The sequence below is a fragment of the Aspergillus tubingensis genome, assembly GCF_013340325.1.
Source record: "Aspergillus tubingensis WU-2223L DNA, scaffold_11, whole genome shotgun sequence".
NCBI classification, from domain to species: Eukaryota; Fungi; Ascomycota; class Eurotiomycetes; order Eurotiales; family Aspergillaceae; genus Aspergillus; species Aspergillus tubingensis.
Genome location: NW_023336285.1, coordinates 415,936 through 443,816, shown reverse-complemented (window position 1 = coordinate 443,816; position 27,881 = coordinate 415,936). Strand labels below are relative to the sequence as shown.

Here is a 27,881-nt window from a genome sequence, read left to right as displayed (position 1 = left end):
GGTTACACATACTCGGGCAATTGATACACCTCTCCCACTATGAAAGACTTCCGGGGAGATGATGACGCCCAGTTGGCGGCCATGGGCCACAAGGCCGAACTGAACCGCAATTTCTCTATGCTGTATGTCACCTTCCCACCCATGCCCTGATGCTGCTGATCTACCTCTCACGTGGACCAATACTGATGGATGGTCGTGGTTGATGCAGGTCAATGTTGGGTTTAGCGTTTGCTATTCTGAATGTACGTCGGCAAATCATCGCCTCCGCTCGACTTCGATAAGAGACCGTCTCTGGTACTAGACCACACCAGGAAGTTGATAGCTAATTAAGTCTGCGCGCAGTCATGGACCGCTTTATCGGCCAGTTTATCCCTCAGTCTGCCGTCTGGTGGCTGCGTTAGTGTCATCTGGGGTAAGTTATTGGTGCTAAAGGTTTATCCCTAGTTCTTGTCTGCATGGCGGGGATATTTCATGCTCTGATTGTGTTGGTGGTGGGTGAGGTTTCTTGGCTAATTTGTGTCTTTACTAGGGTTGATCACGGCTGGTATCTGTAACCTTTGCATGTCGGCTTCGCTGGCCGAGTTCTTGTCTGCCTATCCTACGTAGGTGCTTCTGGCTGTGCTTCTTGGTGTCTGAGACTAATTGTGGTTAAGTGCTGGTGGACAATATCACTGGGTTGCAGGTGAGTGATACATATTTTATACTCCATGACTGTTACAGTGCTAACTATTCTTCCTCTACAGTTAGTATGTTTTACGATACCTGTTGCTTGCCGCTCCTTGCTGACAGTAGATGAAAGTTTCCTGGGAGAGATGGATGCCCCTTCTTTCGTGGATTACGGGTTGGGCGAACGTGACTGGCTGGGTATGTATACAACCCCCTTTTATACGTACAGCTGCTAATTCTTACAGGTTGCCCTGACCGCAACTGGAGGTCTTCTTGGAAGTGAACTGATTTTGGGTGTTATCTCGTTGATGCATCCTGTAAGTCCCTTTCTATCATTTTGACCTCGACAGTTACTCACAACTCAATAGTCGTATGTTTCGCAGCGCTGGCACCAGTTCCTGATCTACATCGCCTATAACATTATTGCATTCCTCATCAATGCCTTTATGGGCTCGCTTCTTCCCTTGGTTACTAAGGGTGCCTGTAAGTGAATTTATCTGCCTGGACATATGATCTTGAGCTGACATGTCTAGTTATCTGGTCCCTTACCGGCTTCACTATAATCTGCATCACTCTCTTAGCATGTGCATCGCCTAACTACAACTCCGGAGAGTAAGTAATACATCGGCTAATTGCTTCTATACGTTATGCTGATCAAATAGGTTCGTTTTTGGAGAATTCATCAACGAAACAGGATGTATGGCAGACTACACCCCTTATTGATCGGTCAAGGCTAACAGCTTTTAGGGCCCGATGGACTTGCTTGGCTGCTCGGAGTATGTTTTGCTACCTAAATTCTATGAAGTTTGTTACTCATACCATGTAGCTCCTTCAAGGTGGACTGGGTCTCACAGGCTTTGTAAGTCTTCTGCTCTCTATTGCACAACACTGTACTAATTTCTAATCAGGACGGTGTCGCACACATGATCGAAGGTAAATCTGCCGACATTACTGGCGTTATCACATACTGAACATTCATAGAAATTCCAAACCCCTCGGTGGTAGGGCCCAAGATCATGATCGGTTGCGTCGGTATTGGAACCTTTACTGGCACAATCTTCTTGATTGTTCTCCTCTTTGTGGCTGGAAACATCTACGAAGATATCAACTCCGCGGCCACGCCTTTGCTGCAGATTTTCGTGAATGCGACGAGCAACAACGCCGGCGCCATCTGCCTTCTCGTGTAAGTTGTTCCTAAGATGTCGGCCCGCATTTACTGACATATTCAAGCTTCCCTCTCGTGTGTGTTCTCTTCGCTGCTATCACGATCATGACCACCAGCAGTCGTATGATCTACGCCTTTGCAAGAGATGGCGGTCTCCCCGCTTCTCCTTTCTTCAGCAAGGTGCACACCAAGCTGGAGGTTCCTCTGAATGCACTGTACCTTACCAACATTCTGGTCATTATTTTTGGGTGCATTTTCCTGGGCTCGTCTAGGTATGTAAACTGCAAAAAGTAAAAATACATATTGCGGTACGTTAACCTCTCAACAGTGCGTTCAACGCTATTGTGTCGGCTTCGGTTGTCATGCTTGATGTGGCGTACGGCATCCCTATTGCAGTGAACTGCATTCGCGGTCGGAAGATGCTACCGGAAAGGTCCTTTGTTTTGCCTAACGTCGTGGGCTGGATTGCAAACCTGGTACGTCTGACTGGGAAACTATTAATCCGTGAAATACTGACATGTTTCCTGGATAGATCTCGCTAGCTTACGTCTCTCTCACGACCGTGCTCTTCCTCTTCCCCCCTGACTACCCTGTGACTGGAAGCAACATGAGTAAGTTCGTCCTGGTATCCACTTGACCAAGTTTCTAACGCGTCCACTCTAGACTACTGTGTAGCCGTGTTTGGCATCGTTATGGTGGTGTCGATCTTCCAATGGTTTGTTGACGGACGTAAGAACTTCACTGGACCCCGGATGGATGTAGATATCATCAGTGGCCAGGTAGCCCCCGGTGAAGGCACCGATGAAGTCGTGGTGCCTACCAACTTCCATGAGAAATAAGCAGGTCGCAAATTGGCGAAATGGATGAACATGGGCCCGAGCACAGGTGCTCAGGCATTTTTGGAAACCTTTTTTGTATATAACACACGGCGTCTTGGAGCATAGAGTTTAGCCTGAATAGTCATTCACTCGAACCACTGGTGGCAGCCATCTCCGGTGAATGCAGCATGAATTGCGTCATATCCAGAGGCGGGAGATGGGCCGATCCCAACAACTCCAGATAACCGCTCCTCTTTTTCCCCACACTTCGGCTCACTTGCTCTTTGTTGACCTCGTGCACGCCTCGTGCTTCTCTACACGCGATTATCAGGGTAGATCTGAACTTGATAAGACCGATAAGGCTGCTACTCTGCCGATCTTCACGGTCTGAAGCGTGCATCTACTTGTCGAGTGAGTGATTCTTCGAGTGTCTCTCGGCGCCTTCGAAAACTGCCCGATCTCAACGCCAAGACCAGCCGCTCCAACGGCTCGTCAACAGATCGGGTTTACCGTGCTAGATAGCGATTAAGCTGTCTTTAGTCTCTGTTTCCCTCTCAACTGGAGTAAACATGTTTTCCTTTCTACCCCAGATCAGCAGAATATTCGGGGACCGCGTGTTATTCGCGCTGCCTCCTGTGAAGACTCAGGAAATTGATACGGCCCATGAAAAGCCCGCGCGCGCCCTGAAACATCTGCTGAAATTGAACCATGCCAACCATGCTATATTGTACAATGATCGAAAGTTTCATAATCATGCTCCGCACGTAAGTAGACTGCTATTTATTGGTTTGGATGCTGCTAACATGCACAGATTCTGAGCTCATCGTTCATGCAAGGTGCTGATGCGGATGACTTGCACCGTGTATATGAGGCAGAGTCCAAGCACCTGGAACCTTGGACTGATGCTCCTGGGGAAATTAGTGACTTTGATTGGAGAGATTTTCTGGGTTGCAGAGAGTAGGGCTCATTCTACAAACCTGACGACCACTCGCTAATATGCGTTCAATAGGTATCAACGTGCCTTTGTGGACTTCTTTGAAGATGAACTCGTCCGCCAGTCATACGACTGGAAGCAAGTAGTCAACGAGTACCTTTTCTCCGGAAAAGAGCCCATCTTCAACTCTATCATCGCTGATCGTACGTTGTGCAAGAAAAGCACCCCACTCAAAACACCTCACTAACCATCTACCGCAGTCGGCCACCCCCTAATCCACCTAGCATACGCCTTCGAATTCGCCAGCCGCGAAGTAGCCATGGAAGCCCTAGCCCTGACATCAACCTGCTACAGTGCGATTCACAAATACCTGGATGATCCATCCTACGCCCAAGCCGAATCCTCCTACCAGTCAACCTCCCTCTTCGACATCCTCGACAAAGTCCATCTCGACAAACAATTCAATGGCCTCTTCGGCACCCCCGGCGGCAACAACATGGACATTGTCTTCCGCGACCGCGAAGCCGCCCTGCTCAACCACTGGAACGCCTGGAAAATCCAAGACCCTATCGCCCAGTTCCGCGAGAGCCAGGAAGTCGCCGTCGCTATCCTGACCGGCACGCACTCGGACCGCACCAGCGAGCAATACGACTTTTTCTTCGTCCACATCCTCACTACCAGCCACGCTGTCCGCGTCTTACTCCCCCTCATCCCTCCCCAGTTCCAGCTCTCCCTGGTCAGACAGTGGTGGCTCATGACGCTGTGCGTTTACATTGCTCAGCTGCGTCCGAAGATCGACCTCGACCGGATTCGCAAGTATGATCTTGGTGGTCGTGATTGGAGCTGGACTGCTAAGAGGGCTGTGAAGAGTGAGCATTCCACTGATGCGCATTATGTGAAGGCCCTGCGCGCTTATAAGGAGTGTGCGGCTACGTGGGGCGATGCGGATGAGTTTTATCTCAAGGCGGCGGTGAGGTTCGGTGAGGAGTTTAATGGCTGGGGTGGGTTTGTTTGAGTTTGATTGATGGGTGTGGGATACGGAGAGCGGTTTGTTGGTGGTGTACTTGATATCTCTGCTCTTTTTATGTACTTGAAAAGTGATACTTAATAGGCTTGTGCAGAGTAATGGGAATTCTTTTCTCTGTTCTTGTATCGACTAATTGGATTCGATTAACATAACTGCCTCTATCTGCTCATTGAGTATCAGAATAATACTGAAGGATAGAAATCAGTATGTGTTAGTTGATAATAAAATGAAATTGTTATATTAGGAAGGAACTGCGCAAACATACAACGAGTGCCGTCTTAAGCATACCAGTAAGCAGGAGTAGCTACCCGACAGTTATTGAATTGGAAAAGTTGACTTTGCATCCCATCTTCTTCGCACCCTTTTGTACTCCTACTCTAGCACCCAACCCGATGGGCTACAATCATCCTCAGGGTGATGCATACGGTGAACAGTACTAAAGGGGCGTGATCCCTCCTACAAACAGGTATGGCCAGAAGGATTGCGCAAGCGTATACCATCATTCTTTATCTATGGTAAGTCTCCTATTTTGCCGTCCTTTTTATTCCGGACGGCTTTGTCTGCTGTTTTAAAAATTTCCAGTGGCCACCCACGGGGGCGATAAGGCTTGGGGAAAAAATGTCTAGTTTACTTGAGGAGCTATAGCAGTACCTGTGGCGCACGCGCCGGGCAACGTAAGTCGATGCCTTCCCCAGCAAGAGCTTAGCCCCAGCCTTCTTCCGTGCAGTTGGCCGATCCGCTGCCTTGACTGGAGCGCCAATAGAACAGCGTCAGCTGATGCATGAGTGCCCAATCAATGATCTATGCGCCAACAGAAAGCAGCTGGTCAAATGGGACGCTAGCTGCAAACGCGGCTGAGAATGACAGAAGAGAGCATTATTCTACTGTTTGTGAATCGATGGGATTGCAACTTGAAAAATCATTTCTTGCGGAGATATGTTCCCCTCCAGACATCGTCAATGTCGTTTTGAATACGGACGATGGATCCGCTCACTGCAGTAGGCCTAGCAAGCAATATCATCTCCTTCGTCGATTTTACAACCCAGGTGATTTCACGATGCGAGGAACTCTATCGGTCCGCTTCAGGGGCTACGGCGGAAAACCTAGAGCTAGAAGATCTCGCCACAAATATTCGTCGATTGGCTGAGGAAACGCAATCCACGAAGGAGGATGAGATACTCAAGAGCCTGAGTTCACAGTGTATCAGTGTATCTGATGAGCTTATCGCGCTTCTCAACTCGGTGAAGGTCAAGAGCGACCGGCGTGGATGGGCTAGCATCCACCAAGCGCTCAAATCGGTATGGAAGCAGAGCGATATTGATGATCTCCAGCAGAGATTGAACCAAATTCAAGCACAGCTTTACAATCGTTTGATTACTCACCAACAGCGAGAGATCGACTATAAGCTAGAACGTCTTATTGACGAGAATGAGCGCCTGGATATGAATCGGACCAAGGAGCTGGAAACGCTGAGAAATCAGATCACATCCGCCATACACGACATCATCAGTGATGTCCGGCAGGAGGGCCAGAAGACGCGAGCCTGGTCGGCGTTGTACGCTGGCGCACAGAAAGGGAAAGCGTACTCAACTGAGCAGCTCCTGCTGAACAGCCTTGTCTTCCGGCTGATCGACTATCGGTATCAAGCTATTTCGAAAGAACATGCAAGAACATTTGCCTGGGTCTTCGAGCAAGACACGGAACTGGATAGCACACTCCCACCTGTGAACTTCGTGGATTGGCTCCGACATGATAACGGGCTATATTGGATTTCGGGGAAGCCGGGCTCTGGAAAATCGACCCTCATGAAATTCCTGGCAAGACATGAGCAAACTCAAGAACACCTTAGCACATGGTCTGGAGGCAACAAACTTGTCCTAGCAAGTTTTTACTTCTGGAGCGCTGCCAAAAACACCCTGCAAAAGTCACAGACCGGCCTACTCCGGTCAATTCTCTACCAGATTTTACGTCAATGTCCAGAATTGATACGAGTCGCTTTTCCCGACCAGTGGAACCAGTCAATTTCCAGCGTTACGGGCTTAGCCGAGACACCCTTCAGCAGCCCAGAGCTGCTCGAAGCATTTGACAAGGTCACCACAGCCCTAGCAACCTACAAAATCCGATTCTGCTTCTTCATAGACGGGCTAGACGAGTATGAGGGCCGACCGGCAGACATTATTCAGCTAGTCGAATATTTGGAATCCTCACCCAACATCAAAGCTTGTGTTTCCAGTCGTCCATGGAACGAATTCGAATCCAGTTTTGGTAAACACAACCAGTGGAAACTGTACATTCACGACTTAACGCGGGAAGATATCCGTATATACGTTGAAGATAGACTTGGGAAACATGAACGATTCCGAGAGCTCCAAACATCTGACGATAACTGCCCCAATTTTGTGAAATCAGTTGTCGACGCAGCTCAGGGTGTCTTCCTCTGGGTATTTCTGGTGGTGAACTCGCTTCTGGATGGCCTCACCAACGCTGACACAGTCTCCCATCTACAAGAACGATTACTCGAATTCCCCCAGAGTCTGGATGAGTACTTCCAGAAAGCCCTGATGACTGTCGAGGAACGGTACCGCCCGCAAATGGCTCGGGCCCTCGCTGTCACTCTGGAAGCCGATGAGATTCTCCCTCTGATGTGCTACTGGTTTCTGGACCAAGACGTCCCTGACTATGCGCTTAATCTAGAGGTCAAACCGCTGAACCTGGAGATGGTAAGCGCACAGATGGAGCTCACGCGGACTCGACTGAACGCGTACTGCAAAGGGCTCCTCGAGGTACCATATCCCACAGAAAACAAAATTATCGAATTGAAATCGCCCATGTCTCTCTTCGGCTTCCACGTAGATTTCCTTCACAGAACCGTGCGAGACTTCCTCTGGACGCCGGGGATGCAAGATTTGCTCCGTACATGGCTGCCACATGATTTTAACCTTGATCTCGACATCTGCAAAGCCATTTCAGCTTTGATCAAGGTATCTATACGCAACGGTATAGAACCGTTTCATTCGGCCTCTGTTGCGAAGATCTTTAAAATCCTCTTCCGTCACATAGCGAGATTGGAAGGCGATACAGACTGCGAATACTCCCAATTCGCGCTGCTAAACGATTTGGCAACAGCTCTCCAGGTCCATATTGAGGATCGGGATCGGGATCGAGAAAAGGATCGGACCCATAACACGGACAATGACTATACTGTCCTCTCACGTCCCGGGCCTCTGGGACATCTAAAGCCGTTGAACGGAGAACTAACAATACTCAGCCAGTCGGTCCAAGCAGGCCTTGCTCGCTATACTGAGCATAAACTAAAGGAGAACCCATATCAGCTCCTGAAGTATTCTGAGTTCCTTCTGGAGGCAGCACTATTTCCCGCACAGGATCATGAGCCCGATAGCCTTAGTGCCCCGGATACCGCGATGCTCCAGCTACTTCTACGAAAAGGCGCTAACCCTAATAGCCCAGCAGCCAGCTCCCCCTGGGAAAGCTATCTAATGCGTTTGAAACAGTGCGAAGAAGATGGTTTAATGTCTAAGGATGATATCAACAATCACTACTCAGCTGTCCTGATGCTCTTAGAATATGGGGCTGATCCCGACACTCAGTGTTCAAATCAGTGGACGGCGGTCATGGTGCTGCAGGAACTGTTCTCTCCGGCGCAATACGCCTGCCTACAAAGGGTGATTGAAGATAGACAGCTAAATGAGAGAAATGGGAAATTTCATAGTGGGAATCAGAAAGGTAGTAGGAAGCAGCATGCGAAGCCTAAGGAGACGGGGAAACTCCACGTGGTTCGATCATTTCTTCGGGAATTGAGCCCTTTCCGTTCACGACGAAAGTCATCAGTTAACGGATGACCTACTGGGCTGAGATATAGAGAAAGTGGTTGATAGCATGAAGAGGAGGGTGTTGGTGTTACACATATAGTTAACCTTTTGCCTAAGGCATGTATATAGACAAACACTCACGTGAGCGCGCGTTCAGTTTGTCTCCTTTGCATCTCCACCTCCGCGGTCCTCTTTGTCTTCCATCCATTTGTTCTCGAAAAGCACAATATCCTACACAGAGAAAAGTAGTGCTCGCCAGACTAACTTATTACTAAATACAGTAACAGGGACACAAACTACAATGTCACAATTACTACAAGATGAACCACAACCTAACCAAACTCCATCCCTCCACCTACACGCCGAACTCCTCCCCAACATCCGCCAACTAACCCTCTACATTTCCGTCCCCCCAAACACTCCCCGCTCTGACCTGCAAATCAACCTCTCAGACTCGCGACGCGCAGTCACCGTAACAACCTCCTCCGATACCAATCAAGATGACCCCTCCTCAACCTCAGAAACAATCAAACTCCCTGCGCGCGTCAGCGAATCCTCCCGACGCATCCTCCAACAGCAGCCGCCCTCCACACAAAGCGAAAGTGAAAGTGAATACTCCTTCCGCATGCAAGTAGACGATAATGACACGTCCCTACACAAGGACGAAAGCACACTAAATGACGGGTTCATTCCCTGGACAGCGACGGACATGTCCGCGCATACACGCCTGCGGTGCGTCAAGTGCCATAACCCCATACTTAATGAGGGGAAAGTATGGAAAGACCTTCCCAGTGGGAATTGGGCTGAGATGATGGATTTCTGGCATTGTCATAAACCGGATCCGCCGGAGGAGGAGCGGAATAAAGATGGAGAAGATCCTAATGCGGTGGTGAAGGGGTATGGGGCTGGTAATCAGCTTGTTGCGGTCGAGGGGACGGTGTTGGTGGATGTTACGAGCTTTTTGGTGAAGGGTGTGGATTGTCTCGGTGTTGAGGAATCAAAGGTAAGGAGTTTTACGTTCATGTGTTTCTGGGTTGCATTGTTTGGGAGCATGGCTTTATAATAGAGGGTGGGATATGGGCAACAAGAAGGAGACCTTTTCAGTCAATGATGAGGCCTTCGATACAATTGCCCTATAACTACAGAGTCTTGGTCGGTCTGTATGGCCCGGCATGAACGAGTGCAGTGGCTGGTGCTGGGGCGCTGTGGGATAGATATCCTCTCTCGCAGATGGATTTCATCCTGTGGTCGTCTCAGCATGGGTCAGTGTAGCTTGGGTGCTCTGGTGCTGTGATCATGACTGCGCCTCGCTGTTTCTCCGTTGTCTTGGTCCAAAGTGATGGAGTCGACGCGATTATGCAGAGGTACATCTATCGTCTATACCAGTTAGCGTAGGCTCAAGATAATACATGTAGATAATCAAGCGTGTTATACATATATTGCCAGCCTATCTACATCTTCCACAGGCTAATGCCCTCCTCATAGGTCCCTCCCAGAGACTCAGCACCAACCCAGCCAGAACCAAAAATCCTAACCTGCACAACCTGCACCACCCAACTCGGCCTCCCCGACCCCATCGCCAACGGCTACCGACTCTTCAAAACCAGCCTATCGGCCAACCACTCCCCGAACCCTTCATCCTCATCCTCATCCCCACCCTCCGAAGAGACATCTACATGGGAATCCCACGCCCCGGAAACAATCCTCACCGCACAACTCCTCGAACTCATCGAACGCGAAAGCTACCGCCGATTCATCATCCACTGCGGAGCTACAGACGGACTTCTCGTAAGCCTAACCCCATACCCATTACCCTCAAATCCACAAAAGCTAATATAAAAGATATAGATATGGCCCTTCAACCCCTCCCTCCGATACTCCACGACCAGCGCATCGCACAGCACGGCGGCACAACTCGCCATGAAGGTATTCTACCAGCATATTGATAATGTTGAGGAGGTGTTGCATCCCGAGGCGGGGAAGGGAAGTCAGTCGTTGGCTATTGAGGAGGTGAGACTTCCTGGGGAGGAAGCGTATAGGGAGTTGGTGGGCGTGTTGGAGGAGAGGAATGGCATGTTACCGGCCTCGGCGAGGGTGTTTAGGGAGTGGAGGGTTGGGTTGTTGTGGAGGTTTGAGAGGAGGTAGTAAGTAGTAGGTCTTTCGATGGAGGAGGTGGAGGGGGGTGTTTGCTCCTTCCTGTTCGGGTTGGGGGTAGTGAAGTAGTGAATGGAGGGAACACTTACATTGGTTCCTACAGGAATAGTAAGAGTTGAGAGAGATTCTGAACTCACTCCAGAGTGGTGATAGCGTTCGTGCAGGTAAGATAATTAGTCTACTCTACTCTGTTCTATCTAGATTGGTCCTGTTTGGATTGTACATTATACTGACCGAATACTGCGTTCATAGATACATACACACTCCCACTCCAATCCACACTTTACAATCCTACAATCTCACTGTCTACACTCAGACAAAATCATAAGCAATGCCCACAATAACACCCCAACCTCAATCCCACCCTCGTTCCCCCTCCACCACCTCTGACGAAAACAACACCGTCACGTGGGAACACCTTGAACATGCTCCGCCGTCACTTTCAACTCAATCGATAAATACTACTGCTCGCAATAACGATAACCGGTCTACTGTGGACAACAATTGTGGAAGGGTTCTTAGGCCTGAAATGCATGCACTGTCTGAGGCGGTGCATGTTGAGGATGTGATGGGTATGGGTGACGGGACTGGAACTGGGACGGGGACGGGAATGGGGCCTGGGGCTGATAGGGCGCCGGCTATTAGGATTTATCCGCCTGGGGATACTGTGTCTACGTCTGCGTCTGGTGCGACTGGTGTGGTTGGTGTTAGGGGCGAGGAAAGGGGAGAAGGGTCTACGAAGTCTGCTTCTTTCTTTGGGAGATATGAGGGGTTGGGGAGGTGAATTGGGTGTTGATTCGTGATGAGGTTCGTGTTGCAGGGTGGTGAGAGCAGTGAAAGGGGATGTGTGCACTGCTGGGTTCAAACTTCTTGTGCTTGTGGTGTTACCAAGCGCTGCTATACATTTTACTAGTAGAAATGTCCTGGACGGGTGCACACAGTTGATAATAATCTGCTTAATTTCTGCTCTGTACTGTAAATCATATCTAGGCCAGTCCCGCTGCCATCGTGCACTTCATTAGTAGAAACTGTCGAGGCAGTGCGGCTAACCCTCAAACGGCGTCTCATATGGCGCTTCTGCCTGCGGAGTGATTCTCGCATGGTGTCGTCTCTGGCCGTCTTCCCAGTCGAAGAGGGCAGAGTGGGTAACAACGCGGTTCTATACTCGTTAGAATTGGTTCTTGTCGAGTAGGTGGGGAGGGTAGACTTACGTCCCAAACGACCACAGTTCCAGGACGCCATCTCACTCGCGTCTGAAGATCCTGGGAGAGAGCAATGTGGTCGTAGAGGAATCTGAGAAGGTAGTCGGACTCTTCCTTCTTGTAGCCGACGATGTAGCGGGTGACTGTTCTTGTTAATATCATAGGGTAGGAGTGAGATAATTATGAACTTACATTGGGGATTCACGAAGAGGGCTTTTTCTCCGGTCACCTGGATGATACTCTTAGAATAGATATTTGGAACAGTTTCGGGGTTGTGCATACCGGGTGAGTCCTGACAATCGGGTGCTCAGAAGTAATCGGATCCCGTCGAGCAATACCCCCCTTGTTCAGACTGTTGTTGACCTGCTCAATGCCAGAGTGAACTGCCTTCAGCCCGTGAAGTCTCTTACGGAACTCAGGCGATAGGCGTCTGTATGCCTGGGCCATGTCGGCGAACAGAGTGTCTCCACCGCTTGAGGGTCCGTCCAGGATGTACAGGAAGGTTGTGCCAGGAGGCTGCTTCTCGAAGGTCACGTCCGAGTGCCAGGTGATGGTGTTGGTACGTTGGGACAGGAATTCAGCTCCGCTTCTATCATCGGCACCTCTGTGTACGAGGTGGATCTCTGGGAAGCCCTTGGGTGCTCCAGAGGTCTGGTGGATGTGGTGTCTGCCAAAGTAGCCGCCGAATTCTAGGGCTTTCTCGATGGGCAGGTGTGCGAAGTCTTGGTCGCGGAATGCTGTATGGTTTGTTAATGGGAAGTCATCTCGGCTTGGAGAAGGGGATCGTACCAACAACCTTCCGCTGAGCTACGTACAAAGCCAGCTGGTCTTTTCCTTCCTTGGTCAGTTGGCTCAGCTGGACACCGCGGACTTCAGTGCCAATGGTAGGTGTGATGTCGTCCACTTCGGCTTTGTCCTTAGGAAGGAGGTCGGGGAAGGTCGGGTCGGCATCCTTTCCGTGGTCGTAGTGCTCAAAGGGCTGGAGGGGAGGGTATCTATGGTTGTCAGTGCGATGTGAGTAGATCTATGGATGGTATAGTTACCTTTCTGTTTCGTTGTCCCAGACAGGAAGATAGTTGGGGAAAGAAGCAGGCGGCTGCTTCTCAGTTCCCTTTAGCTCGTTCTCAAGCTTGTAAGCCTCTCCATAGCCAATCACATTCTCCTTATTGAAACCAGCATCGGTCTTAAGCGTAGTTTTAGGTGCCGCCCGAAGCGACAGAGGAGTTTCTTCAACCAGAGATGGGGCCATGTTGGATGTCTGCAGGTGCAACTATGACAGCTGTGCTGTTTTTATGGTGATATCTAGAACGCATCCTGCACCGAGAACATCATCCATATATATTCTGTTCCCCATTCCGAATATCCGTCTTTTGTCACGCAATTCCTGCGGGGTATGGATTGACGCCATTTCCCGGCTGTCAGGTATCACGGCAATACAGCAGTCGGATATGCTGGGAACTTGGACAAGGAGTTACGCGAGCCTCGGGAAGGTCGTGTAAGCCAGCATGACTCGCCGATCGGGCATGTCAATGGTGCAATGATAATGCAAGAAAGTTAAGACGTCAGTGCTGTGGTTATCAATCATTGTTTCACTCGAACCGAGCCAGGCTGCAGCCAACCAGATCTATGAATGACTGGAGAGATGCCCTTGACTATTTTTGGATATCCTGCGGACATAATCATTAAAGTCCATTTAAACCCAACATAGGTTCCTGTACTCTTCGCGTCGAGGGCGTGCTGCATTTAATGCAGTCAATGTAGTGCATGGGAGGAAGAGAAGAGGAGGTGGTTGCTGCTAGTAAAGCGGGCCAAGCATGGCGTGATAGTGCTGTTGCTTCGCGCAACTCGCCCTAACTAAGCTCGCCGGCAAGGCGACGTGCAATCCAGACTCATACCCCGCCTAAGGCTTTGTCTCCAAGATTTTATTGCATGTTAATCTGGGCCAGATTTATCTGGAAAATATGCTCAAGTGAGCTTTCTGCGCAAATTGTGAGGTGTTACTGGTACTGTTGTCTTGTCGCGATGAATCACATCAAAGTCCGCATATACCACATTTTGAATGCTCACCCTGAACTTTTGGAGACGATAAAAACTTGATAAAAACTCCATTCGTATCAGTTTCCCCCACCATAAGCGGCTTATCCTTGCAAATCAGCAGAAAAGACAATGTTGCGATGTCAAGCCCCTAGCATATCATCATAAGCCAATGCGATGATGACATCGCAGTTCTGGCGAACTTGATACAATCTCTGAACTATTATTGGCTCCTCTGCCATCAACTGCGGAGATCTGGAGCAGCCGCTAATCTCAGTCCCGGCACTTGTCCGCTTAACCTTACTTGTTCCTCATAACGTCAGTTATGCTCCCCTTGCGTGATTTCATCCCCTGCCGGGACTTTCGCGCAAGATCGGGCAAGTCTCCAGCACTAACAAGCACTTCGGCAAGTAAAGCCATATCAGATTCTGCGGCCCTTGAATCATGGAATATCAGTCTTTAGGCACTTCTCGGCCGTAGTTGACGTTGGCCCCATTCCGCCAACCATTTCATGTCGCACATCGATGCGCTCAACGTTCTAGGTTGCTGAACCTTACCCACTCATGCGACAATTGGCTACGTATAGCTACCCACAGCTCTCGTGCTAACAACTAGCACATCGTGCTGACACTTTAACAAAAAATTGCGTGATGAAGTTCGACGCCTGTTTATCGCTGATGGACACGTCAAAAAGGCCCGATGTCCCCTGAGTCGCTGATTATTTCTTGAACTCAACCACCCGAAGCTGGTCCTTCACTATCATTCTGCCTCTCACCACCTTGCTATACAGGCGAGATGACCACAGACGGTGTCAAGGAAGTCCCCGCGGACACGGCCTCCGTAAATGAGGACACCAAGAAGAACCCTGATGTCTCGACATCATCGGCATCGTCATCCTCACTTACGGACTCGGAACACAGAGTCGCAAAGGTGACTGACTGCGCCTTCGATACAACGGAAGACCCTAGGTTTTACAAGCCGATTCCCGAGTATGAGAGCGCGCATCGCTGGGATCCATACTTTGAATGGACGGAAGAGGAAGAAAAGGCACTAATCAAGAAGGTAACTACCATCCCCTAGCCTATATTCAGAAACATAGCTAATGGCAACAGATTGACATCCGAGTTTGTACTTTCGCATGCGTTACCTTTTTCGCACTTCAGCTTGACAGAGGCAACATTGTGCAAGCAAACTCGGACAGCATGCTGGGGGACCTCGGAATGACCACGAACGATTACAACACCGGACAAACAATTTTCTACCTCACTTTCCTCTTTTCTGAGCTTCCTTCGCAGTTGCTGTCTAAGAAGGTCGGTCCGGACCGCTGGATTCCCATTCAAATGGTCGCTTGGAGTTTCGTCGCAGCATTCCAGGCATTTCTCAAGAACAAGGCCGGGTATTTCGCCTGCAGAGCGCTTCTCGGTCTCCTGGAGGGAGGATTGTAAGTCTTCCTACACCGTCCTACTTGGGGTATGAGTTTTCTAACAGCTTCTAGCATTGCCGACACTATCCTCTTCCTGTCCTTCTTCTACAAGTCCAAAGAGCTGCCGCAACGGTTGAGTTACTTCTGGGTTTCTTACGAAGCCACATCGATCGTCGGCGCTTTTCTGGCGTTCGGCTTCCTCCACATCCACGGCTCTGACGGTTATACTGGAGGATGGCGCTATCTATTCGCTTTTGAGGGTCTTATTACAGGAATCATCGGAATCATCGCCGCGTTCTGGATGCCTGCATCTCCCACCCAGACTAAAGGCGGTTTCCGCGGTAAAGACGGTTGGTTCAACGAGCGCGAGGAGAAGATCCTTGTCAACCGTGTACTCCGTGACGATCCCAGCAAGGGAAGCATGCACAACCGTCAGGCGGTCACACCGAAGATGCTTTGGCATGCTCTGTGCGACTACGACATGTGGCCCATCTACCTGCTTGGTCTGACGTGGATGATTCCCAACACACCTGCTACCAACTACATTACCCTGGAGTTGAAGTCGCTTGGGTTCGGCACCTTCGAGACGAACCTCCTGACCATCCCCGCATATGTCATCTTCATTATCAACCTACTGTTCTGGACATGGATCTCAGAACGCTTCAACCAGCGTCTACTTCTCGGTGTCGTCTCTGAATTCTGGTGTTTGGTCTTGCTCATCGCGCTCGAAGTCCTGCCAGATGGAGCCAGTGGATGGGCACGGTGGATCATCAATGCTCTCTTGATTGGAGCCCCTTATGTACACGCAATCATTGTGGCCATGACATCTAGAAACGCGGGCTCGGTCCGCACACGCACTGTTGCGAGCGCGGTATATAACATGATGGTCCAGGCCTCGAGTATCATTGCCAGTCAGGTACGTGAGATACTACCCCACATTATGGCTCACTACTAACCCCTTGCAGATTTATCAAGACAAAGACAAGCCTTACTACCGTGTGGGTAATAAGGTTCTCATTGCCATCTCTGTGTTCAGCATGGCTTTATTCATTGGGGCCAAATTTTATTACATCTGGCGCAACAAGTATGGCTCACCAATTCTCCGATAGTAACGACTACAATGCTAACTGTGCTGCTAGGTACAACGCTGCCCGCTGGAGTGCCATGTCCAGTGAAGAGAGGGAGGAATATCTGGCAGCTAATAAGGATCTTGGAAACAAGCGGTGAGTCTTCCTCCGGCAAGGTTGCCTGATAATCTGTCTAATTGATCGCCTTGCAGACTCGATTTCCGGTTTACTCACTAGATGAGCATGATTAATGATTGATTATATTATACAACTAAAACATAGATGACCAACTGCATATATGGAAAATTGGTGGACGCCCCGCGGGATACCCTGAAGTCTATAGATTAGACGATAGAGCAAATTCATAATACAACACTTCGCTCAAGTGATCATAAACCGTAAGAAACAAGCCGTAATTCATGTCCACTCGTGCCTATTCTCCAATGACATACTCGCATCCACTGTCTCCAATCCACACCTCATGCAACTTGCCCGCCGGAACATCCAGTCGTGCACCAACACCGAATGTCTCTTTTTTTACCTCCCCATTATGCAGCTTAGCATTGTCGTCCGGGTAGGTGATTGTCAAACTCCCTTGGCGTATTAGATGCGTTGTGACACCACCGTGTGAGTGTGGTGGATAATGAGCATTGCTAGGACAGTATTAGCTCCACGAGTAGATGAATTATGGTAACTCCTATGCACAAAATGATGATATAGATCAACGCACCAAGAGGTACATAGTACAACAACCATGGTTTCTATCTACTCACCTTCCGTCTGCCCAAGTAAAGACATGCTTGAAGCCCCAGTCCTTGACTAGACGTTCGCATTCTTTGCGTGTACCAATGGGGTATGTTTCCGCCATTGTGCTTCTTTAACTAGCACAACCCGGTTATAGGAGGATAATGTTGAGGGAGATAGATATTCTGGAAGCTGTATAGAAGTGTTGGTGATGCGGGGAATACAGCGATGACGTCGATAAGATTAGTAATTCATGGCAGGTGAGATGCTTGTTGATGGTCACGTGGAGGGAGTATCTTGTTTGATTCTATTTGTCGATGGTGCTTGCTTGGCTGGACATACTACTGAGTAGATTCACGACTGCCACTATGCGTTCTAGAGGCATTGACCAACATAGCAATGGCCAACTGCGCCATTGAATGTGTCAATGCTAAGGCATTCTCTTTGCTCCAACATCATCAAAGATTTTACTTTTGCTGAAAGAAAAGAAGACCCAGTTTCTCTGTTACACTATACGAGAGTCCCTCGTTAATTTATAGTGGCAGGCGCCCGAGAAGCGACTGACAACAACATACACCGTCAATAAAGCAACGACTGGGCACCAATAGGTCTTTAAAGCCTTCCAAGGGACAAACCTAACCTCACGAGACATGGCTTCTTACACAAATGCCTTACTAAGGCTGAAACAGTCGGAGAAAAGTCAATAACCGGACGAAATACTACTGCAAGCGACACGGGATGGTATGGCGCGGTTCTCCCCCGAGGGCGTTAGATTAACGCTAGTCCACTTAGCCTACGCCAACGCCTTAGCTCCAGAACGCCAGGTGGGTCAAGCTTGATAGTGGAACACCCAGGATTTGATGAAGCTCCTCTTATCGCAGCCAACCCAAGGCGAATTGGAGCCAGCTGTATCTGGCTACTGAAGCTTCTCACCCGCATCGATGGCTTCTAGGCCACCCCTACCCCCTGTCGATGACTGAGATGAAGGGCAGAGTTTCCCTTCTGGGAACTCGTCAGGAAATGGTGGGTTGGCTAATCCGGATGCATGATGCAGGGCCTCGAGTGATTAGATTGAAATATAGCTACTCGTCCCTCGTCTTGAAATCCGTGCCAATTCTTTGCAAGATCCAACCCCCAAAGGAGAGACAGAGGAAATCGAAAAAATGCCGGAAAATGTTGAACTCACAACCACCAAGGGTGGGAATAATATTTCCACTGTATTCGCTGATGAAGGGCTTGCCAAAGGCCATGTCGCTCAAAAGTATATCGGCACTATGGCCGACCAAAGGGATATGCAGGCTTTGGGAAAGGAACAAGTTCTCAGGGTTCGCTATCTGTCTACTCAGGGGAAAGCGTTTTCTAACGGTGTTCTCAGAGAAATTTCCGGTTCATTTCAATCGTTGCCTTTGGGTGTACTCTGATTGCTTCATGGGAGGTCATGTTGACGTAAGTCAATTTTTTTCCCGGGGCTTGTACATGATGTTAATACTGGGACAGCATGATGAGCTCGCCTCTGGTTGATGGTGGCACTGCTGGCTTCATCTGGGGATTTGTCGTGGTTTCGGTTGGCGTGTTGCTTCTGTTCGCCAGTTTGGCGGAGATGGCTTCCATGTGAGTGCACGCACTTCATCATGAAACTGTACACCAGCTGATCGTTTCATAGGGCACCCACTGCTGGTGGCCAGTATCACTGGGTATCAGAGTTTGCACCGAGGAAGTACCAGAAGTTCTTGAGTTATATCACTGGTATGTATAGCTACCCGCTGAGGATGGCTGAGCCTAACAAGCCCGGTCGCATCTAGGATGGCTCTGTGCCACGGGCTGGGAATGCGCAATTGTGTCAATTGCTTTCCTAGCAGGTACCATCATCCAAGGACTGGTTATCCTTAACTACCCAGATTATGTCTCTGAGCGGTGGCACGGTACCCTCATTACAATCGCCATCACCCTTTTCTCTGTCCTCTTTAACACCTTCCTCGCCAAGAAGCTCCCTCTCGTTGAAGCCTTCATCTTGATCCTCCACGTTGCCGGATTCTTCATTGTGATTATACCCCTCTGGGTTCTGGCACCCATCAAGGACGCAAAATCAGTTTTCACCCAGTTTACAAACGGTGGTGATTGGAATAGCAATGGTACCGCAACGATGGTTGGTCTAATCACTGCTATTACTGCCATGATTGGCTATGACTGTACTGTCCACATGTGTAAGTAAAGGCTCTGGCTCGATCATTCAGACATGCTAATACAGTACACAGCCGAGGAAGTTCGAGACGCTTCCACGACCCTTCCCAAAGCTATCATGGCGGCGTGCTCCTTGAACGGGGTCTTAGCCTTTGTCGTTATGGTCACTTTGTGTTTCACGTTGGGTGACGTGAATGAGGTTCTAGACTCCGCTACTGGTTACCCTTTCATTCAGGTTTTCTTCAACGCCACCAAGAGCTACGCAGCTACAAACGCAATGACTGCAATTGTGACCATGTCGCTTATTGCCAGTGTTATTACGGAGGTTGCTACTGCGTCCCGTCAACTTTGGTCATTCGCCCGTGATGGGGGCGTCCCACTGGCTAGCTTTTTCGGTCATGTAAGAATTCCCACTTCTTGTTAGTTTCAGCTTTAATATACTAAGTACTGATGGGCAACAGGTCAATCCAAACTGGAACATCCCCCTCAACGCTGTTCTGGTGTCCCTCGTGCTTACGATGCTGCTATCACTCATCAACATCGGCTCGACTGTCGCCCTGGATGCCTTGATCACCCTCACTGTCGGAGCATTGTTGAATTCCTACATCGTCACTGTTTCGTGTGTCGCATGGAAAAGAATTCGTGGGGAACCATTACCCCCACATCGGTGGTCACTGGGCCGATGGGGACTTTGGGTAAACCTCGGGGCCCTGGCTTTCCTCATCCCGGAGTTCGTTTTCGTTATGTTCCCCCTTTACTCGACTGTGGATCCCGAGAACATGAACTGGAGCTCACTCATGTATGGTGGCATGTTGATTTTTTCCATCATCTACTATGCGTTGTACGGGCGGAAAACTTATGTGCCGCCCGTGGCCCTGGTCAAGCGCGAAATCTGATTTGGCCGTTCGTTGGTTGGAGTCGTTATTGCTGCTGCATGAACACGCCACCTCTTTCCGTTTTGATGATGCTGGCGCAGTAACAGGTCGACGTTCGCGGTCTCTACCCCACCGGCCTATCGCCTGCATCAGTGTCGCAAGTGCCTGCGCATTCTTCGCCGGCGTAATGGAGCCCGAACTATGTTTATTGGCGATTAGTATGGAGGATGACCAGGATGCTATTCCTTCCTGACTTCTGCCCACAGTGGGATTGAAATCGAAAAGTTTTCTTTCTACCGTATGGTTTGATTCAACCGCTGGTAATACTACGAATCTCAAATGACAGGTTTTGATTACTTCTGGATCCTAATCTCTATTTCATATATGTCGGCGACGGCCCGGCCGGATCTTGTTCGCCAGATGATCCCGCCGCGGCCCACCGGAACAGCACCGGGAGCTTACCAGCGCTTCTCTCACGAACCCTAACTGATCCGGGCAAGTCCCCCGACGATCAACGGGAACGCCGCTGCGGACACATTCCCCGGAGCGTTCCTTGTGGATCCGGAAGGATGCCCGCTCCTGTTTGGTATCACGCCAATGAGCACTACGTTTATGAAGCCAGGCAGCAAGCTTGTTAGTGATCTTTGAGCTGTCATATCCGCGAGGCCACCACCTTTCAGTTGCACTGATTATAATAAAATCATGTTCAGCTTCTTCGAAAGAATACTCGGTATAAACACTAGCACGGATAGTGGCAGTCTAGTCAAGCTAAGGGTTAGCTAGTCTGCCACGGTTCGAGACGGATGCGACATGATTGCGTGTTACAATCATACTAAACTCTAGGGGTACTATGATCCCTGCAAGTGCTTCCTTCTCCGTTATTAACTTTTATTTGTACAGGGTTGGGTTTGGCTACTCGCAACGCTACGGGGACTTTGGATTCCGAACATCAGCCGTAATGAACAAGCATCGTTCGTTTCTCTCAACTGGCCATTATATGAGGCTGGACCATAAATCCTTCCAGGCGCTCTAGCTGAGCCTTTTGTACTATCACTTTGGCCAATGATAGGTCTCAATGACTCGCACATTGGAGTCAGATTCTGATAACCTATCTGACCAGGCCACCATAGTCTTGAGCCGGAAGAGATGGCAATATGGCGTTCGTTTCGGAACATACCTAAAGCCTGCATACAGGCCAGTTTATCTACCGGTATTTATATTTTGGAGGCCCTGCATTAGGGGATCTTGACCTGATCTCTTGATTTCCCAAAAGGCACTGGACGATAAGTGACTCACGGTCGCTTGCTGAGCCTCTGGGTGGCTCCCGGTCATGACAGCATCTGGGAAGCCCCTTGTGGTCATTAACGAGAGTCACCATGCCGGCATTGTCATTGTTGTTGGGACTTTGGCCCTGATAATGACATTGATCTGCTTAGCTATCCGTGTGTATGTCAGAACAATACTGAGCCCGGGGTTTGGCCGTGATGATTATCTATTGTTTGTTGCTACGGTAAGTTCCAACGTTGTCTCCTGTGATACCTTTATGAAATTGATACTAACCACTGCGTTATGGATAGGCTTTTGCCATAATTCAGACCTCACTCGTCATGTCAAACTCTGCCAAAGGATTCGGGACATCTATAAGACTTCTTTCTTCGGATCAGGTGGTGAACGTTCAGCGGGTACGTTGTCAGAATCTAAACAGGGGCACAAATTAATCAGGAATTATGGCCATGCAGACAACAGCTGCTACAGATACTTTGTTCTTGATCACCGTCTTTCTGTCCAAGTGCTGTGTGCTTGGCATGCTCTCGCGGTTGACTCCCCAGCGCATTCACCATTTTATTCTTTCCGCGATACTGGGGTTAAGTATCTGTTGGGTTCTCTCTTCAGTCCTGATCATCCTTGTGAACTGCGAATTGAACAAACCCTGGGCAAGACCCATTGACCACTGCACTGGATTAGTATGAATCCTCTCGCTCCATATCCTTGCAATTACACTAACCGCACCTCACCAGTTCCAAAAATGGGAATACATCGGTGCGATGGACAGCATCATTGAGCTCATGCTCTTCCTATTCTCGATCCTTCTCGTCAAAAGCCTGCAAATGCCAACATCCCGAAAAGTCATCGTCCTCTCTTCTTTCGCCGTTCGTTTACCGTACGCAGTCCCCACTACCCACAAACATCACACACCTAACCCGATATCTACAATAGTCTCATTATATTCACCTCTCTACATCTATACCATCTCAAGAACTATGCCTACTCCACGAACCCAACCCTAGACATCATCGACAGCTACGTCTGGACCCAAATGGGCATGAACTACTCCCTCATCGTATGCACCTCCTTCTGTCTCGCCCCCTTCATGCGCGCCATCAGCGTCACCTACGGAAACGCAGGCGAAGTCACCCTCGGCACCAGCAGCGCTAGATCCAAGTCAGGAAATTACGCCCGGGATGTGTCGAAACAATCACATAGCTATGTTCTGCAGTCGATGGATAACCAGGAGGAGGCCGGTCACGGCTTGAACAACTCACGACACTCGCAGCCGACGTTTGTGCCGGAACAATCCGCCGGCAGTTTCAACGCTACTGCGTACGATGGTAGTAGTCGAACGGATGGGGATAGCGTGGCTAGTTCGGAGAGTACGAAGATGATCATCAAGAAGAATGTCGAGGTCACTGTTACTCGTGAGCCGAGGTAGTAATTAGTTAAAAGTTCTTTTCTTTTGTTAGAGTGGTGGTCCTAAGTCGTAGACGTACATTCGATTCTGGTCAGCTTCTCCTAGGTCTTGCCTGAATACTGCTCAGATACTATTGGAAGAAAAGTAATGGTAATGATAAGTAATAGTGTGTATTTAGATAACACGATTGCTGACGTTGACATTCGGTTCGTCTGATGTTATGTCTTATATGTCTTGTTAGAGTATGCATCTGTTACTGTTGAACTTCCAAGGTAGGTGGGTGTAGCCTGGAGGATGAGGGCCTGAGGCATTAAGCTAATCATTATGGTGCCTGAGGCAATAAATAGCCATCCTGAGGCGCAATTCTGGGCCTATCCGAAGTAGGCAGAGTGCATGGCTACTTGTTCCTTTTTGAAGGTAGTAATGGTAAGATGTAATCTGAGATCTGAGAGATGGAGTAGTATATTTTTGGCAGGTAGTTATTACTTCACATGGAATGGAAATAGTGTTGTTATAATACATCGGTAGTTTTTTTTCAGTGACAGCGTTCGCTCATCAAAGATGCCAATACATAGTAGGTTAGTTATATGCCATATGCCTGTTTTGGGAGTACCAAACTGTGTCTGGCAGCGGTGGGAGAGTTGAGATCTGGTTCCACTGGGAGAGAGAGATACGCGACGTTGATGCTCCACCTGTTTTGCCAGATGTGCTGCCGCTCTGATCCTATTACAGCATTCATCATGCTTGTAGTGAGTCCCGGTTTTGATCTCAGTGAGCAGTGTATACCCCGAGTCGCAACATCTTATACTCGAACATCTCATCTGACTTGTGAGACGATAGGTATAGATCAAGCCTCCGGGAGTCCCTTGCTAGGGTCCTGCTTCTGACCCTTCCAGCCGATATAGGGCCATCCCTTGGGAAGAGAAGAGTATGGCGGGAGAACATAGCGGCCAGCGCAGTCTCCCTCCGTCGGACAATCTAAATTGCATAGTCCGAATACCTTGCAGTAGCATTCTTCTGCCGTGGGACAGTAGACGGGGCCCTTGCCGAAGATCACTGTACAAGTTGGTCAGTTTTGCTTAGCGCTATAATAAGAATTGGAACATACTGTGCCATGAGTATTCCATGATCCGTCCACTGAGATCATCGGGTAACGTCGTCTCAGCCAACCATTTGCGGTACCGCACATAGTCACTCTTCGGCCGCTCGCGGATCTTCCAGCGTGTGACGGCGAATTGCGCGCAACATGAAACCCCCACTTCTTCAGGGACCTCCGCCCCGGGGAACAGTTCCATAAATCCTGTCTTAAAGTACTCTCCTGCGTGGACGTCGTTGCGATGCGTATCACTGAGGGGATGAATCTCCGCCGGACAGCCCAGGACCCAGGCGCAGCGCAGATTCACGTAGCCTTGTTTTTGGAGATATGGGACCTGGAAGTTGCGAAGAACGGGCACACCATCGTAGTAGGGGTCATCGTTGTGCCATTGGTATCGTTGGGAATGGATGAAAAGAATCGAGTCGGGAAGATTGTCGTAATTATCAATTATATATCTGCAGCAGTGAGTTGGTGCGCCCAGAACCGGCCAAGACACGGAGACTCACGTCAGATACACCATCGATTCCCTCCCCTTATTCAAAGCCACCGTCAACGGCGCTTTCTTGTCGTCCGCCACGTAGATGCTTTTATGCCACTCAGGAAAGTATGTGTACAGCCATGAGACATCGTCTCCCTTCATACTAGCCACCACCATGTCCTTGTCCAAGGTCTGAGGCTGTCGCGAAGCCGAGGCGGACGGGGAAGCCTTCCCCGACCGCGAGTCCCGATGCGGGCCTCCCTTCACCGCATCCTCAGCAGACGTCTCTGAGCGTTTCGGATCGGAGCTCCCAGCGAAGAAGAGGAAGTACAGAGCGTAGATGATGAGAATGGTGCAGAAGATTGCTTTTTCTTGGTTGCGCCGGCGCGGACTGTTAACTCCGCCGCGGAAGAATAGCATGGCTGGCAATGGCGGCGGCGGGACTGGCACGAGGCGGGGGGACTATAATCATATGCTGCTGGATGTATGTATGTATATCACGGAAGTCAATTGAGCGTCAAATCAGCGTGACGGGGCAGGGAACATGGCTGCACGGATGGACGATCGCAGACGGTCGGGGGTCGGTGAGGTCGATGCGGGCGGCGGTTCGAACGAGTTGACCGACTCGGGGAGATTTTGTGTAGGGTGAAACGTCGGCCGTCGGATGGAATAATATAGGAGAACCACGGAGGCCCCGGAGGCGATCGTTGTTGAAACCCGGGGATGCGACAGCTGGCAGGATGGGAGATGTGGTGGACGAATGTAAGGAGAAGAAAGATGATTGATGGCCGCAACTGGAAGTGGAGGAACAGCGCCTCCACACGTGCTTATCTGCTACGTAATAAGATCTCACTCTGTTTCTCTTTCACCACACCACCACTTGGTTGCTCTGATAATATACTAATTACTATGTACACTTCTCTCGTCACTAATTTGACAGCTGGTCCAGCTATAGCAGGCACTCTGAAATCGCGAAAAAGTACCACAAGTGAGCCAAAACGCTCACCGTTGCTTCGCCTGCATTTCCCGCCGTTGAATTGATTCCCTCGATGACTTCAATATCCGACGCCGTGACACTGGCTCCAGTGCCACTGGTGATCCAGTATTCCGGACTTGGCTGACTGAATCCAAAGTCCATGGGTGGCACTCGGGGGACGATGTCGTTCAAGTGTGTAACACGGAAGTTGGCCCCAGATCCCTGACTGGTGATATGCTCGGCCAGCGCATAGTTTCCGATTCGAGGACATCCATAGGTGTACTATTGATTGTCAGAACCGTTTATCGCTCCATCACCTTTGTGAAGAACTCACCAGCTGAACGCTGTACCCGTCATTTCGCAAAACTGTCGCTCCCAGCGTAGCCAATGCGCCGCCCAAACTGTGCCCGGTGAAGTATAGGGTATAGCCCGAATACGTGCTCATCGCGGACTTGATCTTGCTCGTCAGTTCGTCGGCAGCGGACTCCCACGCCTTCCAGAAACCGGTATGGACCTTGCAGCCGGTACAGAGGTCGTCGTTATCTTCCAGGATGAAGTCAAGATTAGCGACCCAATTCTCAATCGTGCTGCTTCCCCGAAAGGCGACCACGAGCCGCTTGTTGGTGTTGTCCGCGGCTAGGAAACCGGCAGTGCCTCCAAAGTCGTTCGTCCTGTTCAATTAGCTGTGCTCTATGTCTGCGATCTGAGTGACATACAGGTCGAACTCCAGCAGCATCTTGGTACTTGCCTCCTCGACTGATGGACAGGCGTTGGCCGTGCATGTCAAATTGGAGTCGTCCGAGTCGATATTATTCGAGCAATAAGCTGCGGCAGACCATTGCGCGAACAATTGCAACTCATCCAACGTGGAAGTCGAGACACCTATTCACCCTTCATCAGTGCCATCCAGCCATCTCACATCGGGCACACCTACTCCGCACATCAAGCGGTGCCGGCGCGGCAGCACCCAGCGCAGCAAGCGCCGTCAAAAGCACTCCAAACCGTCCAGAGAACATCTTGCAGTATATAGACAATCGAGGCGACCAAAACCTTGCGATCAACGGGCTTCTGCAATGCACACACACTGCCTCTGTCCAACTGCACCTCCGATCCCCCTTTTATACCCATATCATATTACCCACCGCGATTCCCCATCAGGGGCCTCAGGGGGGAAAAAAGCAAGAAGCGGGGTAAAGTCAGACAACAATATTCACCCCAACAGCACTATCACGATAGCAGATGAAGCCAGCCATGCAATCAGGCACCGTATCTCCTCACCCGCATCCTTTGTTCCGGGTCGGCGGTTGTCCGTTGCGCAACTGGAGTGCCAGTTTGGCCCCAGCTCCATCCGGAGCGGAAGCCCGGTGGGGGTTAACGGGCTGCTATAGCAGCCCGTAGACAAGCATAGTCTGCTCCGAAAAGTTAAATAAAGTAGATGTTGTCTGAGAATGGGCGGTGTCGAAGGGATCTACTGGCGGAGAAACGTGGAGGGCGTGGTACTGCACATGAGCAATAGATTGAGATTGAGATGGAGATTGGGAATAGGGCCATGACATGTGCACAGGCCGAGGTAAGTAGGCCAAATCGAAGAGCAAGTAGACGGGAAATAGTGTTACGAAATCTGAGACTTCTTCACATGCTGTTGCTGTCAGTGTTGTGGTTCGTGACATGCAAGTAACTAGTGGAGTTAGTGACTTCTTGTCACTTTGCCGATCACTTTGCAGCGCTTATACTCATTCAGACTACGATACATACATACTATAGATGGGGAAGAAGCACACAAACAAATCTACGTATGTACAGAAACTTAACATGTCCACGTGCCCATAATCAATACCAAGCATACTATCGAAGAAGTAAGTAACTAACCCTGACAAAAAGAAAAGAAAAAAAAAATACCTCAACTCACTATTGAAACAATACTCTCATCCCTTATTCCCGCCCCCAATACTACCTTGCCTTCCCCAAGAACTCTCACAGTTTCAGTATAGTAATACAAACAATAACCTAGTTATAGTAAACACATCTCCTATTACCTAACCAACTCTACCATCTACCATGTAGCACCTAACTACTAAAGTCAATCCATTACCTACCTGAAAGTATTACTCACCTAAAAAGTAATCTCCTCACTTCATCCCGGCACTTACACCACCCACACAGCACTAGGTACTTACTTTGGCAGCCTAACTAACTAGTTAGTTAATTAGTCCCGCTGCCTTACGAGTCCCCTACTAGTACTCCGTAGTCCACCACCAACAACAAACGTCCGGGCTTCCCGGGCTGCGGGGTGCATGCCTTAGTATCCCGTACTATAACCCCGGGGTATAGTTAACTAGTTAGTTAGTTAGGGGACGGGAGGTCGATGACTCCTTCACTCCTTCTTCTTCTTCGTGTTATTATTATTAGTTAACCACCTTGCAGAGTTTGTTAGTTTGGCTTGGGTAACCCCACTTTCTTCCCTCCCTTCCTTCCTTCCTTCCAATCCATACCGTGTGTGTGCGTGTGTTGGTTGGAACTGA

General features: G+C 49.6%; 11 protein-coding genes across 11 annotated transcripts; 7 read left to right on the top strand and 4 right to left on the bottom strand.

The window, feature by feature from the left end:
• Nucleotides 1-39: 39 nt before the first annotated feature.
• Nucleotides 40-2,670, top strand: AtWU_09481 (GABA permease GabA; the record flags this gene model as incomplete). Its single annotated transcript, XM_035504587.1, has 18 exons — nt 40-122; nt 209-242; nt 343-412; nt 530-602; nt 654-682; nt 800-864; nt 912-983; nt 1,035-1,149; nt 1,200-1,278; nt 1,329-1,363; nt 1,414-1,442; nt 1,493-1,525; nt 1,575-1,599; nt 1,648-1,849; nt 1,897-2,103; nt 2,160-2,307; nt 2,364-2,442; nt 2,495-2,670. The coding sequence occupies 18 exons, from the start codon at nt 40-42 to the stop codon at nt 2,668-2,670; spliced, it is 1,554 nt and encodes a 517-aa protein (XP_035360480.1).
• Nucleotides 2,671-3,218: 548 nt separating this feature from the next.
• AtWU_09480 (questin oxidase family protein) lies at nt 3,219-4,598 on the top strand (the record flags this gene model as incomplete). The annotated part of the gene is made up of 4 exons (XM_035504586.1): nt 3,219-3,413; nt 3,461-3,606; nt 3,659-3,786; nt 3,844-4,598. The coding sequence occupies 4 exons, from the start codon at nt 3,219-3,221 to the stop codon at nt 4,596-4,598; spliced, it is 1,224 nt and encodes a 407-aa protein (XP_035360479.1).
• A 992-nt stretch (nt 4,599-5,590) lies between these two features.
• Nucleotides 5,591-8,470, top strand: AtWU_09479 (uncharacterized protein; the record flags this gene model as incomplete). The annotated part of the gene is made up of 1 exon (XM_035504585.1): nt 5,591-8,470. The coding sequence occupies one exon, from the start codon at nt 5,591-5,593 to the stop codon at nt 8,468-8,470; it is 2,880 nt and encodes a 959-aa protein (XP_035360478.1).
• Nucleotides 8,471-8,741: 271 nt separating this feature from the next.
• AtWU_09478 (HECT-type E3 ubiquitin transferase) lies at nt 8,742-10,585 on the top strand (the record flags this gene model as incomplete). Its single annotated transcript, XM_035504584.1, has 3 exons — nt 8,742-9,443; nt 9,926-10,228; nt 10,289-10,585. The coding sequence occupies 3 exons, from the start codon at nt 8,742-8,744 to the stop codon at nt 10,583-10,585; spliced, it is 1,302 nt and encodes a 433-aa protein (XP_035360477.1).
• Nucleotides 10,586-11,639: 1,054 nt separating this feature from the next.
• Nucleotides 11,640-13,045, bottom strand: AtWU_09477 (TauD/TfdA dioxygenase family protein; the record flags this gene model as incomplete). The annotated part of the gene is made up of 6 exons (XM_035504583.1): nt 11,640-11,753; nt 11,806-11,939; nt 11,989-12,025; nt 12,079-12,533; nt 12,586-12,791; nt 12,840-13,045. The coding sequence occupies 6 exons, from the start codon at nt 13,043-13,045 to the stop codon at nt 11,640-11,642; spliced, it is 1,152 nt and encodes a 383-aa protein (XP_035360476.1).
• Nucleotides 13,046-14,625: 1,580 nt separating this feature from the next.
• Nucleotides 14,626-16,557, top strand: AtWU_09476 (putative transporter; the record flags this gene model as incomplete). Its single annotated transcript, XM_035504582.1, has 6 exons — nt 14,626-14,892; nt 14,943-15,271; nt 15,326-16,169; nt 16,219-16,337; nt 16,393-16,476; nt 16,533-16,557. 6 exons carry the CDS (start codon nt 14,626-14,628, stop codon nt 16,555-16,557), a joined length of 1,668 nt encoding a protein of 555 aa, XP_035360475.1.
• A 196-nt stretch (nt 16,558-16,753) lies between these two features.
• Nucleotides 16,754-17,188, bottom strand: AtWU_09475 (uncharacterized protein; the record flags this gene model as incomplete). The annotated part of the gene is made up of 2 exons (XM_035504581.1): nt 16,754-16,973; nt 17,094-17,188. The coding sequence occupies 2 exons, from the start codon at nt 17,186-17,188 to the stop codon at nt 16,754-16,756; spliced, it is 315 nt and encodes a 104-aa protein (XP_035360474.1).
• A 1,039-nt stretch (nt 17,189-18,227) lies between these two features.
• AtWU_09474 (amino acid transporter) lies at nt 18,228-20,141 on the top strand (the record flags this gene model as incomplete). The annotated part of the gene is made up of 7 exons (XM_035504580.1): nt 18,228-18,389; nt 18,440-18,510; nt 18,562-18,675; nt 18,728-18,810; nt 18,867-19,268; nt 19,320-19,645; nt 19,707-20,141. 7 exons carry the CDS (start codon nt 18,228-18,230, stop codon nt 20,139-20,141), a joined length of 1,593 nt encoding a protein of 530 aa, XP_035360473.1.
• A 1,309-nt stretch (nt 20,142-21,450) lies between these two features.
• Nucleotides 21,451-22,830, top strand: AtWU_09473 (uncharacterized protein; the record flags this gene model as incomplete). Its single annotated transcript, XM_035504579.1, has 5 exons — nt 21,451-21,630; nt 21,698-21,802; nt 21,860-22,084; nt 22,139-22,281; nt 22,338-22,830. 5 exons carry the CDS (start codon nt 21,451-21,453, stop codon nt 22,828-22,830), a joined length of 1,146 nt encoding a protein of 381 aa, XP_035360472.1.
• An 826-nt stretch (nt 22,831-23,656) lies between these two features.
• Nucleotides 23,657-24,803, bottom strand: AtWU_09472 (DUF3431 domain-containing protein; the record flags this gene model as incomplete). The annotated part of the gene is made up of 3 exons (XM_035504578.1): nt 23,657-23,865; nt 23,918-24,360; nt 24,412-24,803. 3 exons carry the CDS (start codon nt 24,801-24,803, stop codon nt 23,657-23,659), a joined length of 1,044 nt encoding a protein of 347 aa, XP_035360471.1.
• A 529-nt stretch (nt 24,804-25,332) lies between these two features.
• AtWU_09471 (lipase family protein) lies at nt 25,333-26,375 on the bottom strand (the record flags this gene model as incomplete). Its single annotated transcript, XM_035504577.1, has 4 exons — nt 25,333-25,641; nt 25,694-26,030; nt 26,076-26,241; nt 26,294-26,375. 4 exons carry the CDS (start codon nt 26,373-26,375, stop codon nt 25,333-25,335), a joined length of 894 nt encoding a protein of 297 aa, XP_035360470.1.
• Nucleotides 26,376-27,881: the final 1,506 nt, after the last annotated feature.